Raw genomic sequence first — 23,879 nt, forward strand, 5'->3', positions numbered from 1 at the left:
TCGCATTGCTCCTGTCGTCAAGTTAGGGCGGTTGGCAACAACATACTACTCTAGGGGAATTGTAATGATTTGCCTAGTTCAAGGGTGCCCTGAGGTCCATGAAAACCTTGTTGCTCCTGTCGTGAATCACAAACCGAGTACATGTTCAATGGCCCACGATTCGAGATGGTTGGATGTGCACCGGCAATGCGAGATTTGCGCCAACATTAGATACTACTCCGCAAACCCACCAGCTTGTGAAGCTGTTGTGAGGGGTCGCTGGATGCTCTTTCTGCTGGCGCAAAACCCGAGAAGCGATCGGGATGACGTCAGAGATTGTCATTCCCGCAGTTTGCGTGAAACGCGTTCCTGCATTGCGTTTTAGGGCTGGAGGCGAGGAAAACCTCTCTACAACGAACGTTATCTGGTTTTGGTGAAGAACGAGGGCCGTGCTTAGCGAGGTACACCACTGCATATAGGTGGGGATCCGTCGTCGCTTCCGTGCCGCAGTGGCTGTTAAGCTTGCGTCATTCCCTTTGTACTCGAGTACATCCATGGCCTCAGAGTTTTTTGCTTCTTCACTACTCCGTACAGACCCGCATTCCGTCTGCCCCGGCGATGGACAGCCTGTACTAAACAAGCCCCCACCAGCGGCGCCCTTCTCATGAGGGTTTCTAATGTTTGTGAATTTCCTCTGCTCAAGGAGACAAGGCTTTCCATATTACTACATTCGATGATCGCCAGTGAAAGAGAGCGCATCACTCCTGCAGAAGGGAACTTGAGATGCCACACATTGCCACTCACATTTCACTTCCTCCGTCATACGTTCTATCATAAAAAGCGACATACTGGCACCGTTGGCAGAACATTTAAACCTGAGCTCGATCGCCCTTCATATCCCCCCCCAGAAGTATGCATCGAGTTGTCCAGCCTGGCTACCCAAAGTTCTTCAAGCTACCAAACCATCTTTACTGAAACGACTCCCCAACGATGTACAGAGACTCATTTTTTCGAACCTGGACTACCAGTTTCTCGTCTTCCTCTCCACGGTGAGCCGACCCTTTTACCGCATACTACATCCTCAACGCATGGTAACACCACGAGATAAGATTAAGTTTGTCATGAGACTAGCAAAATAGCAAAAGACTTCCCAGAACATTGGGCTACCAAGAAAAGGAAAGATCGCCGACCCGAAAATTTGGAGTACTACTGGTGCTTCACTTTGACTTCGACCCACAAGACCGATTAGTATCGGAGCAGGAAGCGGGGCCTCAAGACCGGCTTGTGCCGCTCCGCCACTTCCGTATCGGATGTGGAGTAACGACTGGACTTCACGCACCATCTGGCTGCATCGTGACAATGCTCCTCAAGTTGCCCACTACGACCAAAAGAAAGTAGTAATAATCGTTACTATAGGTCTGTCTACACGATAGTAGAAGTCGTTTGCATTATCTTAGGCGGGCAAACGTTAGAAATGCTCGCGCCATGGAGCTTTGCTGCACCAAAGGCCCATGGAAAAGACTTGTGTGAATGCAGGTTAGTGATATTAAGCTATATGAAGGTCACATCGTGAGTACGACGCCAACCAGAGTTTGGCCTGAATAGAATAGAGAAACAGGATATGTGCATAGTCAATTATTAGCGGTGTTCTGGTCATTTCCCAACAGATAAACACAATCAGTGGGAATAGATGGTACTAAATGATCCCAGCAGAAGTCAAGATCTAGTGAACAAACCTAAAACCATAACTGTATTTTGTGCTCTAGTATTTATAATATCCAGCGCCGTAAGGCAATGTTATTGCTGGGCCATGGTAATTTGAAGCCTATCGTGCAGGATAGCCCGTTTGCTGCTAGGGCAGTCACGATATGCAGAGCCTGAATGTGATTTCATCAGGGTCTGCTGCTCGTGAATTGCAACTACACAAAGCGAAATCACTACTACATTATCTTAGAAGAGCCTCGTAATTACAGAAGGTCTACGCATTGGGCTAATCTCAGGGCAACAAGAGTTGAACTTGTAACTGTGCACTAAATACCAACGGAAATACCATTGGCACTAGAGACCGCACACTGGATAAAGCTGGTGATTTATAAGGTAAGAAATGTAACTGTGAGGCTACAAGGCTTGATGCAACGACTTTGCTCTGTTGGATGCATGCACAATGCGAACTTGGGGAGCCTCATGGTTGAAACATAACTAGATGGCAACAATGTGGCTAGTGTAGTTTTTGTAAAATAGGAACCAAGAACAAGAATACAATTCTCGATACTTCTTGACATACGTGACTAGAGTGCCCTCCCCATAGAGTCGCCTCTTATAGGCATTGTAATTGTTCGCCAACATAGGATCAGATTCATTTACAAAGCTCCGTAGGCGACAGGTTGGTACCTAACCTATAGGTATGGAGGCTAGTTAGCTTGCCACTATGGCGGATCCAATAGGAGCCGAGATCGTGGTGGAGCATGATGACACCCCTTTTTGACGTCAAAAAGATCGAGTCGAGTGGTGAGATCGACGAGCAAAGTCGAGACACCACGCGCAACTAGAAGATGGTGTGGCAGAAATGCGAATGGCTACCCGAAAAACGACATGAAACGTACCGATCGAACAATAAAAACATAAACCGACCGAAACCCACAAGAGTAGCGGCAGCAGCAGCAGTAGTAGCGATGGAAGGGCAATGCTGCAGAAGTCGCTGGATTTCCCGGGGGAGTCGCGCAGGGAGACTCAAAGATCACGGGAAGCGTTGAAGAGACAGATAGACATAACGAGGGACTGTCGGAGGCTCTTGTAAAACTGGAAGACACCATGGACGAGATGAAGGAATAGATGACTGAAGAACGACAGCCGGTCCACGAGCAGCTCAAAACCATCGCGATGAGTGCAACGGATGAACCCCAACGATCATATGATGCCGTGACACGACCCTCGATATGTATGCCCTAAGCCGCTCCCGGAACCGCGACCTCGACCGTTCCTCTCGTCCCCACGATTAAGACTCTGTACTGCACGATTGATATTTCGCGAATACATGACGATACCAGGCGCTTGGCCGGGACGATCCGAGCGACAGTGGAGAATCAAACCCAGGCCGAACTAGATCACTCCATGTGACGATGCCGAGCCGTGCTTAGGAGCCCAAGAACATCGGAACCTGCGTCCTACGAGACGATCTCTCCCGATTAAAGTGGACACTGTCAGCCGCAATACGACACCAAACGAGATCAACGAAGTTCGAGTAGAAGTCTTTGAGACTCTTGGCCGAGAGAGTGATACCGAGTTAGCGAAAGTAGCATAGCTCGGTAGGCGAGACGATCTCAAGGTTTACGGCTCCATGGTCGTATACTTCAAGAAGCGCCCCGAAGCCAAAGAATTCATCGGCGAAGGACTTTCGTGGCTGGAGGAGAGTTCGACACCACAAGAGTGCTTGAACGTCGCGACCGCGTAAAACAATGCTATAACTGCCAACAGATCACGAACCGAAATGTATCAGTGCGAGCGACCTCAAGTCTGCGGCAAGTGTACACGAGGAGGTTACCCTCGTTGCAGATGCACGGAAATGATCCCGAAGATGTGTTCCATGCGGCGGCTCTCATGAGTCACACAGCAGAACCAATCAGAAGTTCTATCCAACATCGTATGAGCAACATGTTCCGGCTGTTGCAGCCGAATGTGAGGAAACAAGGACCGGCACACGAGAGTCTGATCAACCACAAGGATATTCGGGATGTAGCAGTGTTGGCCATCCAAGAACCCCAAGCACGACAGATCCAAGGAAAGCAGCTGACGGTGCCAATGGGGCATCACGGGTGACTCAAGGTGGCGCTGACGACTGAGAGAGAAGGTAGATGGGTGATACAGAGTATTCCTTTTGGCGAACAAAGAGGTGGAGGCAGAGCAGGTGTTAGTAGAGTCCTTAGATGTGACTGCGGCGGTCATTCGCCTGCTAGAGCGTCTGGTCTTCATGGCGTCGGTCCACCCTGTTGAAATGCCCAAGCTCTACAGGACACATACAGAAAGCTTGGCAGGGCTATCACTGACGTGAGGCGAAGGCCAGGAAGGGCGGTGGATGGGGTGGTTACCGGCAACTTCAACTGGCACGGCCAGATGTAGAGTGGAGACGATGTATCGGTGGCAAAACAGGGCGTGATGGATTATCGACTTGATGAGCGAATTCATGCTTCGAAGCCCTCTCCAGCGAGGCGCAAATACATGGGAAAGCGGAAACTGTGGGAAAAATGGACTTGGTTTCTGTCTTTTGGGCAGCCTGCGGACGCACGTATCAAAGGTGCGTTGCATGGTACGTAGCAAGGATCAGATCATCCCATGATAGAGACAGTGTTTGATATCTCAGTTCCGGCGTCGAAACAGGACGAAAGACTCCTGTTTACTAATGCACCCAAGAAGGATATCAAGAATAGGATTGTGGATAGAGTAAGGGATAACCTGATGAGAAACAGGGTGCTGCAGAAGATGAACAAATTGACGTTGACGGTTTCGGAAGTCGCCTAGGCCTTGACACCTAGAGTCAAACCACCTTATACGTAAAACGGCGGCGGACCGACGATCTCACCCAGCTGCGATATGCTTGCACATACTGTAGGAACAGGGCGCGAGCGGCAAGATGTGCTGGTCAGAACCCCTGAAACCTCGAGGGTTTAGGAACCGTGGCGGCGAAGGAACATCACGATGCCATCCGATAACGCAAGATGAACCACTGCAAGGATTTCCTAGCGGACAACGACAACATCTGGAAGGCGGCTAAATATCCGAAGTCTAAAGATAAGAGAGCTTTTCGATGACTGCACAGGTCACGAGAGAAGACGGAACGAAAACGACAGATCATCGGGAACAAGCCGAAGAACTTCTAGCCAGGTTCTTTCCGCCATTGCCAAACAATGTCGACGATGAAGGATCCAAGCAACAGAGAGCTCCACTATTGATGCCTAAGTTGTCTGCAGAAGAAACAGAGCGTCGACTGCAAGTCGTGGCAGGCGCCAACAGAAGACAAACTACCAGCGATCGTCTGGAAGCAGGACTGGCGGTTGGTGAAGCACGATATCCTTGACATCTTCCAAGCATCATTAGAGGGAGACATGATACTGAAACACTGGACGCATGCCCATATCATTTACCGCCCAAGAAGCTAGGTAAAGATGACCATACGATCGCGAAAACCTGCAGACCGATCTCGCTTCTAGCCACGTTGGACAAGGTGTTGGAGTCCGTTATGGCTGAGAGAGTCCCCTACGCTGTAGAAGCTCACGGGCTCCTCCCGTCCGATCACATTGGCTCGCCCAAGCAGCGATCAGCAGAATAAGCCCTCGTATTTCTACAAGGACACATCTTCTTAGAATGGTCATGTTGTGAGTCTTGTCAGTTTCGAAGTGAGCGGAGTATACAATGGCGTATTCAACTTGAGACCATTGCAGCGTATGGAGACAAGAAGGATTCCAAAGGGCCTCCTGCGATGGGTTGATGCATTTTGCTCCGAGCGGACTGCAACCATTATGATCAATGGTCAAAGTTCTGAGAGCAGACTGCTACCATAAGAAGGACTCCCGCAAGGATCTCTTTCGTCGCGATGCCGCCTCTGTTCTTCAATGCAGATCTGGTGCAAACCCAGATCGACCGGAATGGTGGAGCCATTGCGTTCGTGGACGCCTACACTGCTTGGATATGTGGACCAATGGCGAAAAGCAACCGGGGAGGGATACAAGCGATAATTGACAAAGCTCTCGACTGGGAGAGACGCAGCGGCGCAATAGTTGAAGCGGAGAAGATGACGATGATACATTTCACGCGATACACAGGCAGAATAGACTCGGAATTCTTCACCATTAAGGGCAAGATGGTCGTTCCAAGGGATCAAATCAAGGTTCTTGGAGTCATTATGGACCTGCGCCTTTACTGAAAGCAGAACATCGCAAAAGGCGATAGAGTTGAAATGACTGACAGGGGTAGCTCCTTGTACAACCAGACAGCCTTTTACAGCCATCGTAGCTCCGGTTGTGGACTACGCCGCCAATGTCTAGATGTATGGGTGTAATACGGTTCCGTCACATGCCATCCATTGGAGGCAAAGGGTAGGAGCGCAGACGATCATAGGAACATTCACAAGCATGGAGACATAGATGATACTGGTATCAATACTTCTAATTCAGCATCGGTCAAGTACATGGATCTCATTGCCGTCGAACTTGCTCCAGGTCTTGCAACAGGTAACCTTTCAACCTGTTCAGTAATAGCGTTTGATAACACTTTAATACAGTCGGAACGGAGATCAAGCTCATTGGTAACGACAGCGGTGAAAGTGGGAGCATCTTGTCTGGCTATATCAGTCGTGTCGACCGAAATACTCCTATCTACTCACAATACACCGACTTTAACACATGCTACTACCAAGCAAACGCTTCTGCCTCGAGCGGAAGCTCTGGAAGTCCGGTTTTCAACGTCGACGGCCTTGCTATCGGCCTTCAAGCCGGTGGAATCTCCAATGCTTCAACTGACTACTTTCTCCCCCTGGACGCCCCACAGCGCGTACTGAAGCAGATCCAGAATGGCGGAGAGGTAAAGAGAGGCGACATTCAGACTGTCTTCAAGCACAAGCCTTTCCTTGGCTGTCAGCACCTCCGACTTAGTGATAAATGGGAGAGTCTGTTTCGCAAAACTTTCCCTAACCTAAAGGGTCTCATTGTAGCTGAAAAGGTGCTGCCAGAAGGACCATCAGATGGCAAACTAGAAGCTGGAGATATTCTCATCAAGATTAATGGGAAGCTCGTCGATCAGTTCCTTTGCCTGAACACTGTCCTCGATGAGAACGTCGGCCAGACAGTGAGTGTCCTTGTCGCGCGACATGGGTGTGATATTGAGCAGGACATCGCCGTCCAGAACCTCAACGAAATCACACCTAGTTGCTTCTTCAGTTTTGATCGCACTATCTTACACGATATCTCATATCAGGTCGCTCACAGATACGGCCTCGCTTGTAGCGGAGTGTTCGTGAGCGACCCTGGTTATTTCCTCCACCCAATCCGGAGACTCGCGATCATTGATAGTGTCAACCACAATCGGACACCAAACCTAGTTGCTTTTGTACAAGTTATGAAAGAGATCCCAGTCGGAACTTCAGTCCCAATCAAATACTGGTACCCCGATAGCCGGTATAACCTGGAAACCGCTGTTGTGACTATCAATCGTGGTTGGTCCCAGAAGTTGAAAATGTTCAAGAGGAATGATACGACCGGCGATTGGGACGTTGAAGTCCATGCAAATACATCACCTTCAGTTCAGCAAGCGCGCCATCGCGTACCGCATAGGCCCTCTACCCGTATAATAGACCAAGTAGTTGCGAAAACTATCAGCAGCTTGGTTCGCGTCAAATGTTATACGCTACTTGCACTTGACGGGCTATCAGCGAATGTGACATCAGGCTTAGGACTCGTCATCGACACTACAGGCGGCTACATCATCATATCCAGGACTGTAGTACCGAATACATTGTGTGACATTGAAGTCACGATTGCCGACTCGTTTTCAGTCCCCGGAACTGTTAAGTTCCATCATCCATGGTACCACTACGCCATCATTCAATACGATACGAATCTCGTGCATCCCCCAGTCAAGAGCGCAAGATTGAGTAGAGAGGCTATCTCAGAAGGACAGAGAATCTTCTTTGTTGGATGTAACGGCAGTGATGAGATTGTACATGCTTCTACATCAGTCACTAAAGTCATTCCATTTGACGCAAACCTCCGTACCCGCCCAGAGCTCGTCCTGTCAACATCGACAAGATTGGTGTGGACACGAGACTCGGTGCTGAGTGCGACACTGGTTTTCTTATCGCAGAGGATGGTTCTGTTCAAGGACTCTAGATCACTTATGGAATTGTGGACGATCGCGACCCAGACCCTATCAAGGAGTACCTTGGAATAAGCTCACATATTATCGCCCCGAATACAGAAAAGCTCGGTCAAGGAGTAAACTTAAGCCTCAGGAGACTTCCCGTCGAGCTTCAACCTGTCAAGATTATTGACGCTAGAGCCATAGGCGTTTCTGAAGAGTGGATCGAAAAGATCCAGAACGACCCTGCAGACGCTTACATGTTCAAGGTAGAACGGACTTGGGGCCAGTTGCCTGATCAGTTTCAAAAAGAGGATGTCCTACTTAGTCTGGATGGCAATCTTGTCACTAAGCTCTCCGCCCTTGAAGCCACGGACGGGAAAGAATTTCTTAATGTGGTGATTTCACGCAAGGGTCAGCAAATCACTTTCAAGGCTCAGACCGTTCTTGAAGATGATTTCGAAACAACTGAGCTTGTAAGCTTTGACGGCTTGGTTGTTCAGAGGCCACACCGCACTGTTAGGCAGTCCATCGAGAAACTGCCCAGCGACGTTTACGTTACTTGCACATACCGCGGCTCGCCCGCACATGCATATCACGTAACTGCAATGGCTTTCATCACACATATCGATAACAAACCTGTAACTTCTCTACAGTCGTTGACAGCTATGCTTTCCAAGATTCCCCACAACACACGTAAGCTTTGTACCACCCCTTTATCTAAGATAATGACTTAATTGGTGTTTCTACAGACTTCAAGATGAACATGGTAGAGTACTCGGGAAATCCCTCTTTCGTCACCTTGAAGAAGAACGAACGGTTTTTTCCACTCACAGTATGGTCTCGTGATCCATCGGAATCAAAAGGCTGGAAACGGATCACATATGAGAATGGGATAGCTGCAGCAGGCGAGGGACATCACGGCCTCTCCATGTGATTGTTTTCAGATACTCACAGCCTCCGGCTTGACGAATGAAGCGGCGGGCATGAGAGCAGCAACAGATGTGTTGGTCGATTGTTTTCTAGTTGTAGCTTGTGTACGGTATTCTCTGCAATAAAGTTACTTCAAGCCAGCTAGATTCCTGAAATTATGATTTGAAGTATCCGAACAACCAATCCTATATCAAATCTTTCTACAGTCCCGTGCGTCATCGTACTCAATAAAATTTTAGTTTTCGCCAACTCAATTTTATTATTGGGCAACGATGTGAGTTGGTAAAATTTGATGCTAGAAATAGAAGTAGGTCCGGTGTTCGTGTTATCCGCACGCACGCCAGCGAGCAGAGACTGTTGATGATGAAGCCCACTAGCCTCCTTAACCGTAACACCTCGCCAACTGTCACAGAGGGCTTTCACTCCAGATATTAGACGTCAGCTGCGCCCACCTTAATCAGGGACTCTTCCATCTCCTTCCTTCCGCCGCCCAACTCCCGACGGTAGGTCAAGAGGCCTAATCGTTGGAAGTCAGGCCATGTTAGTGATGGCAAGTTCGTGTACTCGGGTGCTGTCGCATAGGTTGGCATCCAGAAATTCTTGGCTTCCTCGGTCGTCATCTCGATGGGTGAGCATGCATGCCTCATCTGGTTAATTCGGGGAGCTTGGCTACGCCGTTATAGGCTCATGTGGCAGGCGTGCCGCGGATGGTAACTGCATTGGTCAATTGGCACCGAAGCACTACCTGGACCAGGACGAACTCGACAACTTAGGTAGCTGCGCAGGGGATATGCACACCTGAAGGAAGCAGCCTGCTGGGTAGCGACGCTGAGCAGCCAGATCGATGCCTGGACCAGCTGACCACGGTCGGCAAGATCGGTGTGGGCAGTCAGGTCAGTGATATCGTCAGCCATGAGATCGACAACATCCTGGTCATTGTCGACTGTGCGGGGGGGGGGCGTAAATGTCTGAAATGCTCGGGAAGTGCAACAGATCTCTCTGTCAATAACATGACGTCGATTGGGATGGCGAACGGGGGTCGTGTTGAGCAGGAAAGTTGATGGTGTGTTGGGCTACTGAAGTCGGAGGGGCTTCAGGTGCATTGCGAGGGCGGGAGATGCGTCGTGAGTTTAGGCGCTTTGCGGGAAATGCAATCATGTCACAAAGTTCGCTACCCAGTATGCGCAAACCTGAAGGAACCTCCATCTTAATGCCTAGCCACGATATTCCACTCCCCTAGTACAGCCCTGCTTCTTGTCGCTATTGTTTAGCGAATGTTTGGATCAAGAGCGGTCTTTGGATGCTTGTTGCGGCGCGAACGTTTGGTCGTGGGAGGGTCTACCGAAGGATTGTTGTTGAGCAAAAGTCTTAATTGGGAGCGGTTCCTTGGGTGCTTGGTGTTGAGCGAAACAGGAGTCGTGTCTTGCATAACCGCATTAAGCGAAACGTTGGACCAAAAGCGGAAGCCGCGCTGCTGTCATGTGTAACTTCGTTCTCGTACAGTCTTTCTCCAAGTCTGATCGTCAATCGCAGGTTCGTCATCCGCAGAGGGTTTCTTGGGAGCGAAATCTCTTTCCGCGAGCAGTATCTTGGGGGCTCATCGTTGAGCGGAAGCTCGTCGCGGTCGGTCGCTTGGAAAATTGTCGTGGAGCGAGAGTTGATTCTCGCGGGCACATTCTTCGAAACTCATCGTGGAGAGCGCTAGTCCTTTACTAAGGGGAGCGTCTGTCGGAAGCTCAAAGCAGTGTTCGTCTTTGGGGGAGCGTCTGGAGCACTAGAGGCCAGCTTGATCTGTCAGTGAACAATACAGCCTGCATCCAAAGTCCATAACATACCGGCATGCTTATTGATGGAAGCAAGATAGAGCAGAGTGGAAGAGAGTGCTAAAGTGGTGGGGTTTGGAAGCGTGGGTACGTGTCATGCGAGCCATGCGGGGTGTAGGATGCAACCAACGACCTACCTACGCGTCAGCCCCGCGTTTCCGCTCAAACTCTAGATTTCGCTCCCCGACTCACGCAGCAAACGTGAATATGGCAATGCAGATACCGACAACCGGAGAATAACGTCCAAAGCCGGAGCAAAGAGTAATACCATCAGGCCCGACAAACTCCCTCCTAGCGGCTCCCCAAACCGCACGTCGACCCAAGCATGACCCAAAGCCAAACTCTTGCGACTCCGAAATCTTCGTCGATGTCTTCCGCTCTTGACGGACCGAACCCCTATCAACCCCGCTCCTACCGCATAATTCCCAGTTGGCACCGATTCAAAAGCCAGCGTGACCCATCTACAGATATGCCTCGTGGGGAACTCGCACATTGGAACCTGTCAGGTATCAAGATTCTACAGTGTATAGATGCTCAAGAACACAGCGTTGATCAGAGACGCCAAGATGAAGGGGTCCAAGAACACGAGCAGATCGAAGAACGAGCAGAACTCGGACCTGGAGTCTTCAATAACGGCGGTGAAGAGCTCTTCCTCTATCATAGCGATCTCAGGGATCGGCTCATACTTGGAGTTAAAAAGATCTCCTCATCGACCAGGCCAGTAGGTAGACTCATAGTGAGCCGTTGCGGTTCCTCATGCCAACAGGCCAGTAGAGTTGCCTCTTCCCCAGCTCGCCCTTGGTCGTATATGTAATTGACCATACGTAGACGAACGTGTTGACCGCGGAGTCGTCCTAGTTGGTCGTGTTGTGGTTGACATTGTACTCGTCCGCGATGAGGAACCAACCAAACAAGAGCGTCCTCTGCATGGAGGGTGGCTTGGGAAAATTCAACCAGGTCTTGCTTACCAAGTTGGAAATGATCTCATAGTTATTGACGATGTCAGACAGCTTGCAAGTTCTCACCACTCTCGTTTAGGTTCACTGCAATCAATTGTTAGCATTACTCATTAAAACATATTGTAACTTACTTTCAAGCGTCTTCTCATGTTTGCGAATGCCCTTTATCATAAACCTTCTGTACCTTCCTGCTCTGGCTTTCTGCCGTCCCCCTGTTTCCAATAAGAACAGCGTAGGTAGGCTCCAGCGAATTTCTCTATCTCGGTATGTTAAAATGGCATTAGATAACCTATGTATTAGGTTTACTAATCCGCAGCTATTGCTAGTCATCGCTCATTTAAAATATTTCATCGACACTGCTTCCTGGTTATCTTGACTTCCCAAGACGTTCTGTTTGACTTTCTCTACCATTGACAGAGCATTGCTTCGCAAGGAATCATGGAGAACCCGCGAGCCCTACTGATTTCACCCCTTTCGGCATATGAACGCTCTTCATATGCCAAAACTATCCTGCTACATCGTCTACAATTATTTATGATCCTAATAAATACACTTCCATCGACCATCCAAGTGACATTTCCCAACATATCCACGTAAGTATACTCACAACGGCATAATAATCATCTGTCTCACTGCTCCCCAAACACCCGAAATCATTAAAGAATCGTCTTCGTGGTACACGTCAACGAATTACAGGCGGTATCTTGCGAATGCGATCGATCTTTGTCGAAACCTTCTCCCGCAACGGGAAGGTGCCTAGTGTTGCCAGACATCATCAATCTTTGTCTCAACAACCTGTACTTACCCCCTTACGATGTGGTGTCGTCTGTAATCTCCTTTGTTTGACGCCAATTGCGCCTGCGCTTCCTCTCATGCCATCCAAAGGTTCTGTCTGGTATCATGGCCTCCGTCCTCCTGACCCTTACGCGGAATGCTCAGTATCATCTGTACGAGCATGGAGCCAGATTCATTGCCAGATAAAAGGGCTTCAAGTGTGATATTAGGAATACGTTTGCGCGAGACAGGCTGATGGGGATGTGGGAATGAATGGCGGATTTAATTGAAATGGTGGATATACTGGACCTTCATTTCTTGCGTCATGACGCGCCTTTCGCTTGATGATGTAGGCCATATGCGAGCAGCCCATTGATACTTGCTCTGCTATGACTCTTACATGACTTAATAATGAGTCATGAGTATCTCCGATTGGCCTGATGTTGGGCGTCTGCGTGGGTTTGTGTCGTTTCGGCCGTTGATAGCACTTGCTCTACAGAGCACTCCAGACTGTCAATCCCTCATACTGCAGACCCTATGTGGACGGCTGCATACCTCAATGGCCAAAGAGCGAATACTGCACAGGGTGGAGACCCCACCTCTCACCGCCGTTCAGCGATTCCCTTTTTTTATTTTCCCTCTTTCTTCCTCTTCCTCAAACAGTCATGCCCTATCAGCCACTCCGCAGCATTGTTCTGGCTCGTCATTACAGATATGGATCGCTGGGATAGGACGCGGGCCTTGACGTCGTTGGTATGCCTCGGTCTGATGACCTTGGCCGATTGTGTGACCGATAGCCTGCTCCTGACTTTTGCCAGTGACTCTCAGATGCAGCCTGGTTCTTGGAACTTGAGAACATGCGCTATTGTTCTCGGAGGAGTGTCTGGTAATTCTTGACGCTCCATGCGCTATCACTCGCACTGCTAATTATAATTCAAGATGTGGTAGGACAGTCTGTCCTTGGCTACGTTCTCAGCACCAGATCGAAATATTGCGCCATGATCATCAATACGACGAGCATTCTTGCTGCTGCTGTCGTCACGCTCTCGAGCGGTACGGGCCCCTTGAAAACGATCTTCATAAAATAATGGAACCTAACAGTGGCAGTTCTCTTGGGTCACAACCGGTCTCTCATGGCTGCTACAGGAGGCCGTTTGATCAAGTGTGTCGGAGGAGGATGCCATGGATCAGTATTTCTTATGCTCGCCATACTTCATAGCCAGAAACCTCAACATTAGTTTGTCCACTCCCCTTCTTGTCCCACAGCCATCCATATGACAATATTAATGATCGATAGCTTTGCTTACCACTATATGACAGGGGCAATCGGAGTCCTGACCCAATCTCTCGGCTCCTTATCTGCCTCTCGCTTATCCAGGCATAGTCACATTCTGCCTGGTGTTTTTTCTGGACTTTGTTGTCTCATGGCGTATTCTGTCATTCTCTTCTTGAAGAAGATGGATGCCGATACGGAAGAACGGAGCCAAGATGAGTCTCGTCCTTTGCTATCACACCAGCAGCAGATCTTGCGTGTCGATGACGCACCAGCTAGCCAGATGGCTGTGGCAGGATATATTTCCCGGCCCGGTGGTAGTGGCTCTCCCCTTAGAAGCCAAGACCTGAAGTTTCTCCCTATAGTCTTTGTCCTTATGGGTTTTTGCAAATCAACCCGTCCGCTCTTCACAACCTATATCCAGCACAGACATGGTGTCAGTCCTACAGAGGTACGAAACCGCCATTACCTTGCGGGTTGACAGCTGCTCACTTGAAGTTAACCGCTAGGCCGAGCATCTTTGGCTTCTTCGTACCGTTCTTAGCGTCGCGCTTTTCGTTTTTGCTGGGCTGTACACTGCGTACATCAAAAGAACCCGACTGCTTCAACCATGTGCAGGCTAAAAATAGCCATTCTATTCATTTCAGCTGGCGCATTAGCGATCGGCCTCCCTGGGTCATACAATACCATTACCATAGGCAGGGTTCAAATCCATACCACGAAATCCACATATGGATCCATAATGTGGATCCATATCCATTCCATTCCATTCCACGTGGGCTTCAGCATTTCCATATCCACGCCACTAAGCCGCTTCCACATGTTCCACATGTGAAAATCGTGGAATATTTTAGGTGGGGTTCGAAAATACCTTGATTTCCTTGTGAAATCCCGCATATCCTAAGTACTTTCTATCACCCACAACAACACAACATCGATTTGCCACCCCATTTTCCTCCGTACACAATGAGTCCATTCTGGGGGCTTCACTGTTACTCGCGTTACTACCCCAAATCGAAATGGCCACTCCCCATCCTACCAAGTCAACCACATCCGTTCCAGAACGAACAGAAGAGGACAATCAACGGCTCTTTCAGCTCTACAAAAGCTGGATCTTGACGGAGAGAGACGGCAAGGCGCGTCTATAGGTATATCGGTTCGGCTACGAATATCCAGCATAACAAGAAACAGGAACGTCGGTGGGTGTGTTGCCTTTGCGTCAAGCAACGGCGGATTTTAATGGACCAATGACAAAAACATTGACGTCACCGAGGGCGGGCGGGACCCATTAATTACCATTGTTGGACGAAGTAGGTTTCCATTCCACGAATTCCACAATATGGATCCATTTCCATAATGGATCCATTTCCACCCATTCCACATCGAAATTATTAGTCAGCATCCATATCCACGCCATATTCACAAATGTGTCGTGGAGTGTCGTGGATTTGAACCCTGACCATAGGTGAGCCTGCAAGACTACAATATGTGGATATCGCTCTCTGACTGCGGAAGCCCTCATCATCAATACCATTGGCGTCGTAACAGACCTGAGCATACTTGCTTTTGCATCCATTCTGCTCGAAAGGCGCGATGCAGGATCTGTACTGATGCTCATTGCATCAATTGAGAGCTTTGGAACATTGGCCGGGGTTGGAGCACTCTACCCACTCTATCAATTGAGTTTACGAGACAGCCTACCTTTTCTCGCCGGTGGTATACCCTACTACATTTGTGGGGTAAGTTATTCCGTTGTCTAAGCTGTCGTGATTATACCCGCTAAGCCCTAAACCCAGACGCTCTACGCCGTCGCTGCCGTTATTATCTGGTCAGTGGGGCCCAAGCCAGCAACAGAATGAACCGTGAAAGTTAAGATATGACGGGACGTCCGTACTCGTTCTCAAATGAAAATTATATTCAAATAGCAAGGCCCAACAGCATATAATAGACCTGAGACGCTGTCGAGCTACCACTTCCAATGTAGGATTAGATACTTTGTGTTGCCAAAATGCATTTATTCCTCGTTGACTGACCAAGCCAACTGTTCCAGGTCAACATGTCTACCAAAAGTGACGTATCTAAGAAATTGGAAGCCGTAAAAGTCGTGACACTTTTCTTAAATTGTGAGGCCGGAAACGGGAGTCCAACTTACCATTTAAAGTTACCAGCGCGGGCCAGTTGATATAACTATTGAGTAAATCAAGGGGGCGGCAGACAGGTGTACGGAGTATGGATAGGATCCTCGATTGGAGTCCGCAAGCCCGCTAAACTGAGGACAGCTCAGGAGTCTGAGCTCACCGTCGTGAATGATGTATCAGATTTGGTTGACGATGAGTCGTTGTAAAATCGGGCTCTTCTACACAGGCGGCTCTGGGCCGACAGGGTAGCTTGTCGTCTCTTTTCATGAGAAGGGATATAACGCAGGGACTCGGCTTCGTTCATGATACGTTCTTATTCAATGAGGGAACATGGAGGTTGTCAACAAACCCGACGCGAAACTCAGGAGGTCACAAGGTTCTCTTGATGAAACTTTTTCCGCATTTGTAATATTTTCTTTCAAAGTTAATCCCAAAGCAGTCGGGTTCTTTGTTGTCTAAATTCATTGTAATTTTACAGAGAACACTGAAGAAGCAAAAAATCCCGATGATGGTACAGATTATTAAGGCAAACAATTTTTGGTATTACCTCAGGAAGGTCAGCCACTCAGGAATACTTCTGGACTCTAACAGTGCTGTTTTAACCCCCTATTATGGCCTAGTGGTTGGGTTTTCAACGCAAGGCTGGGAGGCAGTGACTCAAACAACACTCTGCAGCTTGACCAGGATAGAAGTCCGTTTCCAGACTCGTAGAGATGGCAACATGCTACCGTTGGTACTCATGGTGATGTGCTTCGTCGCGTTTTCAGTCGCGTTCTAGAGGTTTACGGGCCCGTAGACGCGTCGTTAGGAACGTCGGAAACTCGAGTCGGTGATGCCGTAGCGGGGTTTTCGGTGCTGGAGGATTCCATCTCTTGTATTGCTGAAACTACGCAAGGTATGTGCACGCATTGGGGTTTCAATTGATTGAGGCGAGTTCAGTTAGTGCTGGAGACTGTTAGTATTGAGGAGAGGTGACGGAGAGCTTAAGTTATGTCTTGCTTCACCTTCGGTATTCTCACATCATTACGCAGAGGTAATGAGCACAGGTATATTATAATGGCCGGCAATATAAATTTATCGGATAGGACGCGGAACATGTCGTCAAGTCTATACATTGTGAAATTCCAGTCGTCCCACTCTGCCATGCCGATACGGAACCAAGGCGTCGTACTCAGTAGGTATAGGCATACACACTCTAGCATCCTCTACACGTCGGTAGTTCACACTTCGCCACAAGAGTGATAGAGACCAGGCCACCAGGAAACGGGCACAGAAGCGAGCACCCCACCTCTTGCCATGGCACGATGATTGTCTTTTTCTCTACGCACGATGATCTCTTGCCGAAGGCCAATTCCTGTCTGTCACGAGATGGACGATACCTGCTCGTATCCGTGCTCTCATCATCTGGTCGACGTTCTTGGCTGGGCTTACGGTTGTTGTGCTGCGGACGAAAGCATCCTGGCGTGGTCAGTTCGAAACCAGCTTCGACCGGACATCGAGAAGCTGCGACAGAGGAAGCAAGCAAGAGAGGTCTCGGGATTTCTCATCCTTGATCTTCACCGTGTTGCCGTTTTTGCCGATCTGGTGCCATGCGCGCCCTCGCGTTGAGCAGGCCGAATGACAGTCAAGGAAGGATAGTCACGTTCACAACGCTCAGCAAAAGGGAACTCTTGCACACTCGATCTTGAGACCAGAAAAAATAGCATGATCACAGCCAGCCGGATCCTTAAAGGGATTGTGGAACTTCTCCAAGAGCTCCTTTGTGATGTGACTAGTGTATAATATACTTGGATGCTACGCACATACAACATCACGATAAACGCGACCGCCAAAGTATAAGTTCCTTCCGGGCTGGCGTTGCAGCTTGTTAAGAGTTGTGGGCCACAGTGTGCTCAGAAACGATTCGACAGCTTTAGGCGATAGAACAGGGCTTAATGGTTGGCGCACGAGAATCTGCTTGAGCGCGTTGCTAAGACTGATGATGGTATTCGATGGGCTCAAGCATTCTCGCGTTGGTGGCGTGCCTGGGGCCGCTGAAGGCTGAGGCGTATTGCATAACGCCATTTCCTCCCATTTCACACCGAGTAAAAGAGAACTTATGCCTCTTGGTGTAGAAGGGGGAATTGAAATAAGGATTGTTTTCAGTGGTTTAATTTTGTGGTATGGCCTCTTTTTTGAGGAATGAGCTTGCGCCGAAAGATATTTTCTGTAATGCTTTCTAATCAAACCTGCATATCTTGCGCCATGTTGTGGCCGATGATAAAAAGGGGAAGAAAACAACGTGTTGTATTATGTGCTTAGACACTGGTGATGCGCTCAAGAGGAGCTCGAGCGCAGCAGACCATGAGCTTTAGGCTTGTACCGAGCTCTCCTGACTCCGAGAGTAAAGACTTATCGCTCCAGATGCTCTTTCCGGAGGGGCTCTCAGCTGCGTTCTCGTAACATCGTGTGTACCACCATCGACCAACGTGGCTGACTATTCTGGTGATACCTTCGTCTGCCAAGGGGCTGTTGTCATTCATCATCTCGGATAGACTAGCAGGATCCTTCTTGCCCTCGTCGGCCTTACTGTCTGAGCGAGTGAAGGAACTTGCGACGGGGACGGCTACTCGTGCTACCTCGATGGTAGTGAAACTAACATTGCCGAGAAGACGAACAATGAGATCCGCGGTTGATCCAAGACTGGCCTCAGGCGTCTTCTCATTGATCCGCTCTTTTAGACGGCGAACTGTACGTCGGCCCCGATTGCCCATGTTGTTGAGGTCGACATCTAGAATGGAGAGCTCGATAAAACCTCCTGGCTTCAGCACACGGCGAGCTTCAATAAGAATGTTGCGATAGTATGCTTCAGGCGCTGCTACAGGGAAGCGGTACACAACAGCCGTGAAACTATGAGGAGCAAAGGGGAACTTGTCGAGGTGAGAGACGTATTGGATCTGATGGTGGTTTAAAGGGCTCAGAGGGAAGCTCGAAGATGAACTCTTGAGTTCTTCAGGAACAGGAGCACGAGGAGACAGGTTAAAGAAGGTAGCGGCCGGGTATGTTTCGGCAGCGTAGAATGACCAATCATCGTTACCAAGGCCATCAATCACAAGGACTGAGTGTCTCTTCAGTGATCTGTCAACAGGAACCAGTTCATAGCGAACGTCACTGAAGAGAGCCTGCCCGAAGGTAAGCCACTTACTCACCGTTATTGAGCCAACCCTAAGGTTGACTTGCGCGAGCGGTGGCCCATCCTCTGAAGAGGTGCTAGCATCAGACCGCCTTGTCTTGCGGGATGATCGGCTGCTTCGTCGAGATACCTCACCAGTTGCAGGTGCCTCACTGTTGGTGTTACTGTCTACATATTCCGAAACAAACTCGGAGACTGAGATGGGAGTGCTGGGGCTTGGGTGGGGTTCGAAAGCGGCCCGGAGATATTCAGTCATGTCGGCGCTGCAAGTGATAGAAATGGTGGCTGCCTTGAATTTTCGGCTTCCATCCTCATCGATGACAACAGTAGATGTCTCTATAAGCTTCTCATTACTAGCCAGCTTCGACTCGTAAGCCTCAAGATGAAACGGTGTACCTCGTGAAGAGGTTGGGGAGGGAACTGCTTTGCCAGCACCTTCTCCGACGAGATCATCGTACTCATTCCATACCTCGTCTTCTGCAGGAGAATCATTAGGCTGTGGGATCACAGCAGTAGAACCAGAGAAGGCAAGAATACCGGAATAGCTCGAGCTAGATGTACCAATATTTCCCTCGCAGTCCTTGCAAGACGAAAAGGCAAAGGATTCCTTTTCAACTCGGCTCAAAGCAGGTAAATTGGAGTCACTCGATGAGAGATTGTTGGGGCTTCCTCCTGTTGAGCCGTCGGTAGTCAGATCAGGAACAGGAGTAGAAGGTCTGGAAGGTGAAGGACCTTTGGCAATTGACTCGGGATCGTAGACCTCAAGGTTTTTAGTTGTCGATTTCTTGCTAGCCCCGAAAGGCCTATAAAAGCTCATTGGAGACACATTTTCATTAGTGTTACGCACAACCTTGGGGATTCTCCCGACTTGAGAAAGTCGACTTCGTCGACTAGCAGTGGTTCTTGTTGAAAGAGGCTGTACAGTAGGCTTCTTGGACATTAGCGTCTGCTCGGGTACAGGCAAACGAGGGTTGATCTTCATCTCGAAGTTCTCCAGCCTTGGTAGATGAGTTGGCTCTACAGGCCGCACCAGAGAGTTGATTGATGATCGTGTCTCTGGCGTGCCTTGCGAAAGCTCGGGAACTACACCAACAAAAGATGATTTTCCATAAACTTCGACAATCCTCAAGCCATCTTGAATGTCCGTCGGCTCGCAATCCTCCTGCTCTGACATAGCTATCATAGCATAAAGGGCGGGTGGCTTCTTTCCAATTGGCTTGGCACTAGTCGAGACTTTCTCGCTCTGTTTACGCCGCTGGGTCTGGGCTGGCCTTCCGAACCAATACCACTTTCGAGGAGATCGCGGCCTCTTGACAAGCTTCTTGGGTACAGGGTGAGAAGACTTGACCTCATGAGAAATCCCCCGTTGCAGCTCGGAGTGGGACTCATTAGACATGACACTGGTATCGGAACTTTTCATGGGCGATGGCGGATATCCATATCTGCTGATGGGCTCAGGTAATTTTAGGGGGTCACCCGGCGAAGATCGAAGCGACGGATAGATCTTCGGGAAGCCAATCTCGACGTCTTCAGAATCACTACTCTCTGAGGGACGACGAGTACCAAAAGCTGAATCTGGAGTGTGTGATAGAGGTGACAACCTCGACTCCTCGGTTGCCAGGCTTTGGGAGCTTACACTCTGAGTGGTTTCAGAACTTGCATTTCGATTCTCGATAACCACTGGGTTGGCCCGATCCACACAGCATAAACTGTTGTTGGAACCGGGTTCTTGAGTCTTCTGACTGCTGGGGTGGTCGCGCGTCATGTTGCTGATACTGCCACTGCGTCTCTTGGCAGCGCCAATACTTCCATAACCTTCATGACCTGTGCCGGCTGCGGGACCTTTGCGAAGAGTCTTCTTTTCCTTCCCAGACTTCCTGACTGGTGCTACGTTGGCGTGATTGTTAAGGCTAAAGAATGGGAGTCGTGAGAATAGGGAGGTTGCCACATTAGCACTCGTTGTGCTTGTCATTCGAGGTGGCTCGGGGAGCCTGGACTTCTTCGACTGGGCTGTTGCCTTAGCTGCTGGTTGAGAGCACAATTCGTCGTTTATGGGGAGTTGTGAAGTTAATGCTGTTCGGCCTCCATGAGTGCACTTCGGCTTCTGAGGCGACAAGGCTGCTGTAGCAGCAGACTCGCTTCCACGTCTTTCGGTTTTTAGGAGGAATTGAGGGAAAGTATTGCTGTGAATGACTGTCATGTGGTTAAACAATTGGATTTCTATGTCAGGGACGTCATCTCTGCTGGGTCGAGTAGGGTGTATAGCTCTTGGGGAAGTGGATCGCAAAACAGGTCTTGAAACCTTGCGCATCGGTTTGAACGACCATGTATCTTCATGAAGAATGGTTGGTGAAGGAAGCAATTGCTTGGTCTTCTTGATGGCTGCCTCTAGAACAGTTGAATTCGATGACGATGTACTCAAGGACTCTCTAATAGCTACGCGATCGCGGGGATCAACGGTGACGGCATCGACTGCGTTAGGGAAACCTCCACCAGCTCTTTGTGTCACAGAAGATTCCCTGAGGACAGGGCTTTGTAGTCGGTTAAGAGGTGTAGCATGATACGAAGGCTGAGATGCAACCGGGATTGACGTGGTGACGGTAGAGCTGGCGCTTCGGTTGATGTGATGAGTGTTTGACGTGTGAACTTGAGTAGAGCACGTATTCAAGGTTGGAGTGTAAATGGAGGAAGCGAGACAGGAACAGGGAAATAAAAAGGTAGCAAGATGGGTTCAAAATCTAAGAGATGAGAGACAAAGCAACGGAAGACAAGATACAAGATAGTAGCAAAATTTGAGAGCGAGTGGGGGGAGATATAATAAGGTAAGAAAAGCAAGTAAGTAAGGCAGATATTGTAGCAGCGGGGAAGGCTGCGACGGTAGCGGGAATAAAACGAAGAATAAGTAGTGTTCAGGCAAAGGGCGACCTTTCTGGGGCCATCATCGTGAGTCGGCAACACCATCTGGTACATGAATACATCGACTGATGGGAAGAGGTACATGCGTGGTAGACTAGAGTGTGGACGACTCTGACTGTGGCGCTTCTCCTAGTTCTTGTTGGAACATCCGGGGATCCTCCTTCCCTTCCGGATTCAGATTAACAGTCTGAAAGTCCTAGATTTAAAGTTTAAAGTCCTAGATGAAATCATTTAGAGATATAAACCTGAGAAGAACTCTCATCTCACTAATGAACAATTAAGTTTCGTAAAAAAAAAAAGAAATACATTTTTCACTCAGCACTACTGCGCAATATAAACAACAGTTCTAGCCTGACCCGAATTAATAGGTGGCAGGCATGACCTTGCCAAGAATCGCATCTCGGACAGTCCTCCCATGCGATGCGATGCGATAAAATCATCCCCAAGTCGAGTCATCCGTTGTCAGTGAGTGAGGAATACCACGGCAGCTGTAATATCCGTAGGCTGCAGAGTACGTAAACTCAAGCGTGATGCTGCGCCGCTTTCCCTCCGAGATTATATCATGTCATTCGGTGCGTTGTCTCTTCAGATGAGCTTTAGTGTTCAATCAGGATGTCCAGATCGCCAAGAGAGACTTCTAGCGCATAACCCTTCGGGTCAGAGGAGGTTATTGGCGGAACCTCGTCGATATGTTCTCCTGCAGTGGTGCTGTTCTCAATGGTGTCGGATGGCTGAATTACCACACTTTTGGCCTACACCCCTGCAGATCGATAACGTCGTGCAAAGAACCCAGATGTTAAAAGACAATGTCACTCTGACAGGCAACGCTAGATCGACGAACTACAGAAACCCCTAGGCGTTAACGTCTCCTTTCAGGTCGTTTTCCTTGTCACCCGGGATCTTTCTAGACCAGGCTCAGCATGCCACCATCCAACCAGACAATACATCTTTGGGATCGGACAACTTCCTTTGTACGGCGAGCAGCGAATGTAGTGCCATGGGAAGCGTGGCCCCTTGAGCAAGGAAAAACCATAAACACGAGATCCCCGAATGAGAAGTGGGTTGCGAGTGGGGGGTTGTTTAATACCGGCTGTCCATTGCCGGGGCAGACAGAATGCGGGTCTGTAGTGGAGAAGCTGAAAATTCTGGGGCCACGGGTGTACTCGAGTACAAAGAGAAGGAGGCGACCTTAACAGCCACTGCCCCCCCCGGCTCGAGACAACGGGTAGAGAGGTTTCACATGCAGGCAGTGGATCTCCTCGTCTCTAAGGTAGCCCTAAAACAGCAACGCAGGAACTCTCTGACGTCATTCCAATTGCTTCTCGGGCGTGCGTCGGCAAAAAGATGCATCCAGCGACCCCTCAACGTGGTTTCGCGACCTGGCGGGTTTGAGGTGTGGTATCCAGTGTTGACACAAATTTACACATCAAGCCACCTCGAATCGTCGGTAATCGAAATTGTAAACGGTTTTCTATTCACGCCCGAAGCAAACAAGGCATGCATAGACCCGGACCCTAGGCGAATCATCGCAATTCCTGTACGGCAGTGTATTGTCGCCAGTCAACACCATTGTTCTCTGCTCAAGACAACCACAGACTCTAACGTGCCTCTGCAGGACGCATCGCTATCCTACACTATTAGGCTTTTGGTCGTGAAAGCGCACAAACGGAACACACGCCTACGGGAGCAGAAGAAGCGCGAAAAGAACTCAAAGGAAGCTTGAGATGAAGTTTTTCGGAAGGAAATATCCATTGTCCGCCAGTTACGAACATAGGTTGCTACTCAAACTAGGACGTAAAGAAGGCTGCCCAATGCCTTGTAGTTCGCGATGGCAGCATTCTTCATAACCAATGGAAGAATGCCAGAAGGGAACAGCTGAATTACCAAAGAAGTAGGCTCTTATGCACCTCATGACATATACCTCTGTGTTTACAGATCTGTGGAAGTTAGTGATGACTGATACTCCATGGCTGAGTATGGAAACTTCGACGGCCAGGGAAAAATGTAAATTCTGGCCCAGCTAGCATCTAACTTCGGTCTCCCTATGGCCCTGGGAGGGTCCGAGCC

The 23,879-nt window shown here is 49.2% G+C and overlaps 9 protein-coding genes across 9 annotated transcripts; 6 read left to right on the forward strand and 3 right to left on the reverse strand.

Annotated features, from left to right (window-relative positions):
* Positions 1-3,316: 3,316 nt before the first annotated feature.
* On the forward strand, positions 3,317-3,430 carry FOXG_13987 (uncharacterized protein; the record flags this gene model as incomplete). Its single annotated transcript, XM_018394056.1, has 1 exon — positions 3,317-3,430. The coding sequence occupies one exon, from the start codon at positions 3,317-3,319 to the stop codon at positions 3,428-3,430; it is 114 nt and encodes a 37-aa protein (XP_018253475.1).
* Positions 3,431-3,630: 200 nt separating this feature from the next.
* On the forward strand, positions 3,631-4,095 carry FOXG_13988 (uncharacterized protein; the record flags this gene model as incomplete). The annotated part of the gene is made up of 2 exons (XM_018394057.1): positions 3,631-3,791; positions 3,999-4,095. 2 exons carry the CDS (start codon positions 3,631-3,633, stop codon positions 4,093-4,095), a joined length of 258 nt encoding a protein of 85 aa, XP_018253476.1.
* Positions 4,096-4,279: 184 nt separating this feature from the next.
* FOXG_21320 (uncharacterized protein) lies at positions 4,280-4,494 on the forward strand (the record flags this gene model as incomplete). Its single annotated transcript, XM_018401653.1, has 2 exons — positions 4,280-4,282; positions 4,387-4,494. The coding sequence occupies 2 exons, from the start codon at positions 4,280-4,282 to the stop codon at positions 4,492-4,494; spliced, it is 111 nt and encodes a 36-aa protein (XP_018253477.1).
* A 1,072-nt stretch (positions 4,495-5,566) lies between these two features.
* Positions 5,567-8,761, forward strand: FOXG_13989 (uncharacterized protein; the record flags this gene model as incomplete). Its single annotated transcript, XM_018394058.1, has 6 exons — positions 5,567-5,860; positions 5,947-5,981; positions 6,091-6,203; positions 6,254-7,797; positions 7,857-8,520; positions 8,577-8,761. 6 exons carry the CDS (start codon positions 5,567-5,569, stop codon positions 8,759-8,761), a joined length of 2,835 nt encoding a protein of 944 aa, XP_018253478.1.
* Positions 8,762-9,188: 427 nt separating this feature from the next.
* Positions 9,189-9,377, reverse strand: FOXG_21321 (uncharacterized protein; the record flags this gene model as incomplete). Its single annotated transcript, XM_018401654.1, has 1 exon — positions 9,189-9,377. One exon carries the CDS (start codon positions 9,375-9,377, stop codon positions 9,189-9,191), a length of 189 nt encoding a protein of 62 aa, XP_018253479.1.
* Positions 9,378-9,442: 65 nt separating this feature from the next.
* FOXG_21322 (uncharacterized protein) lies at positions 9,443-9,671 on the reverse strand (the record flags this gene model as incomplete). The annotated part of the gene is made up of 2 exons (XM_018401655.1): positions 9,443-9,471; positions 9,554-9,671. The coding sequence occupies 2 exons, from the start codon at positions 9,669-9,671 to the stop codon at positions 9,443-9,445; spliced, it is 147 nt and encodes a 48-aa protein (XP_018253480.1).
* A 1,234-nt stretch (positions 9,672-10,905) lies between these two features.
* Positions 10,906-11,653, forward strand: FOXG_21323 (uncharacterized protein; the record flags this gene model as incomplete). Its single annotated transcript, XM_018401656.1, has 2 exons — positions 10,906-11,305; positions 11,409-11,653. The coding sequence occupies 2 exons, from the start codon at positions 10,906-10,908 to the stop codon at positions 11,651-11,653; spliced, it is 645 nt and encodes a 214-aa protein (XP_018253481.1).
* Positions 11,654-13,027: 1,374 nt separating this feature from the next.
* Positions 13,028-14,209, forward strand: FOXG_21324 (uncharacterized protein; the record flags this gene model as incomplete). The annotated part of the gene is made up of 5 exons (XM_018401657.1): positions 13,028-13,199; positions 13,253-13,366; positions 13,421-13,550; positions 13,611-14,037; positions 14,096-14,209. 5 exons carry the CDS (start codon positions 13,028-13,030, stop codon positions 14,207-14,209), a joined length of 957 nt encoding a protein of 318 aa, XP_018253482.1.
* Positions 14,210-18,021: 3,812 nt separating this feature from the next.
* FOXG_13991 (uncharacterized protein) lies at positions 18,022-22,229 on the reverse strand (the record flags this gene model as incomplete). The annotated part of the gene is made up of 2 exons (XM_018394059.1): positions 18,022-21,542; positions 22,169-22,229. The coding sequence occupies 2 exons, from the start codon at positions 22,227-22,229 to the stop codon at positions 18,022-18,024; spliced, it is 3,582 nt and encodes a 1,193-aa protein (XP_018253483.1).
* Between the last annotated feature and the right edge of the window lie 1,650 nt (positions 22,230-23,879).

This window comes from Fusarium oxysporum, chromosome 6, assembly GCF_000149955.1.
Source record: "Fusarium oxysporum f. sp. lycopersici 4287 chromosome 6, whole genome shotgun sequence".
NCBI classification, from domain to species: Eukaryota; Fungi; Ascomycota; class Sordariomycetes; order Hypocreales; family Nectriaceae; genus Fusarium; species Fusarium oxysporum.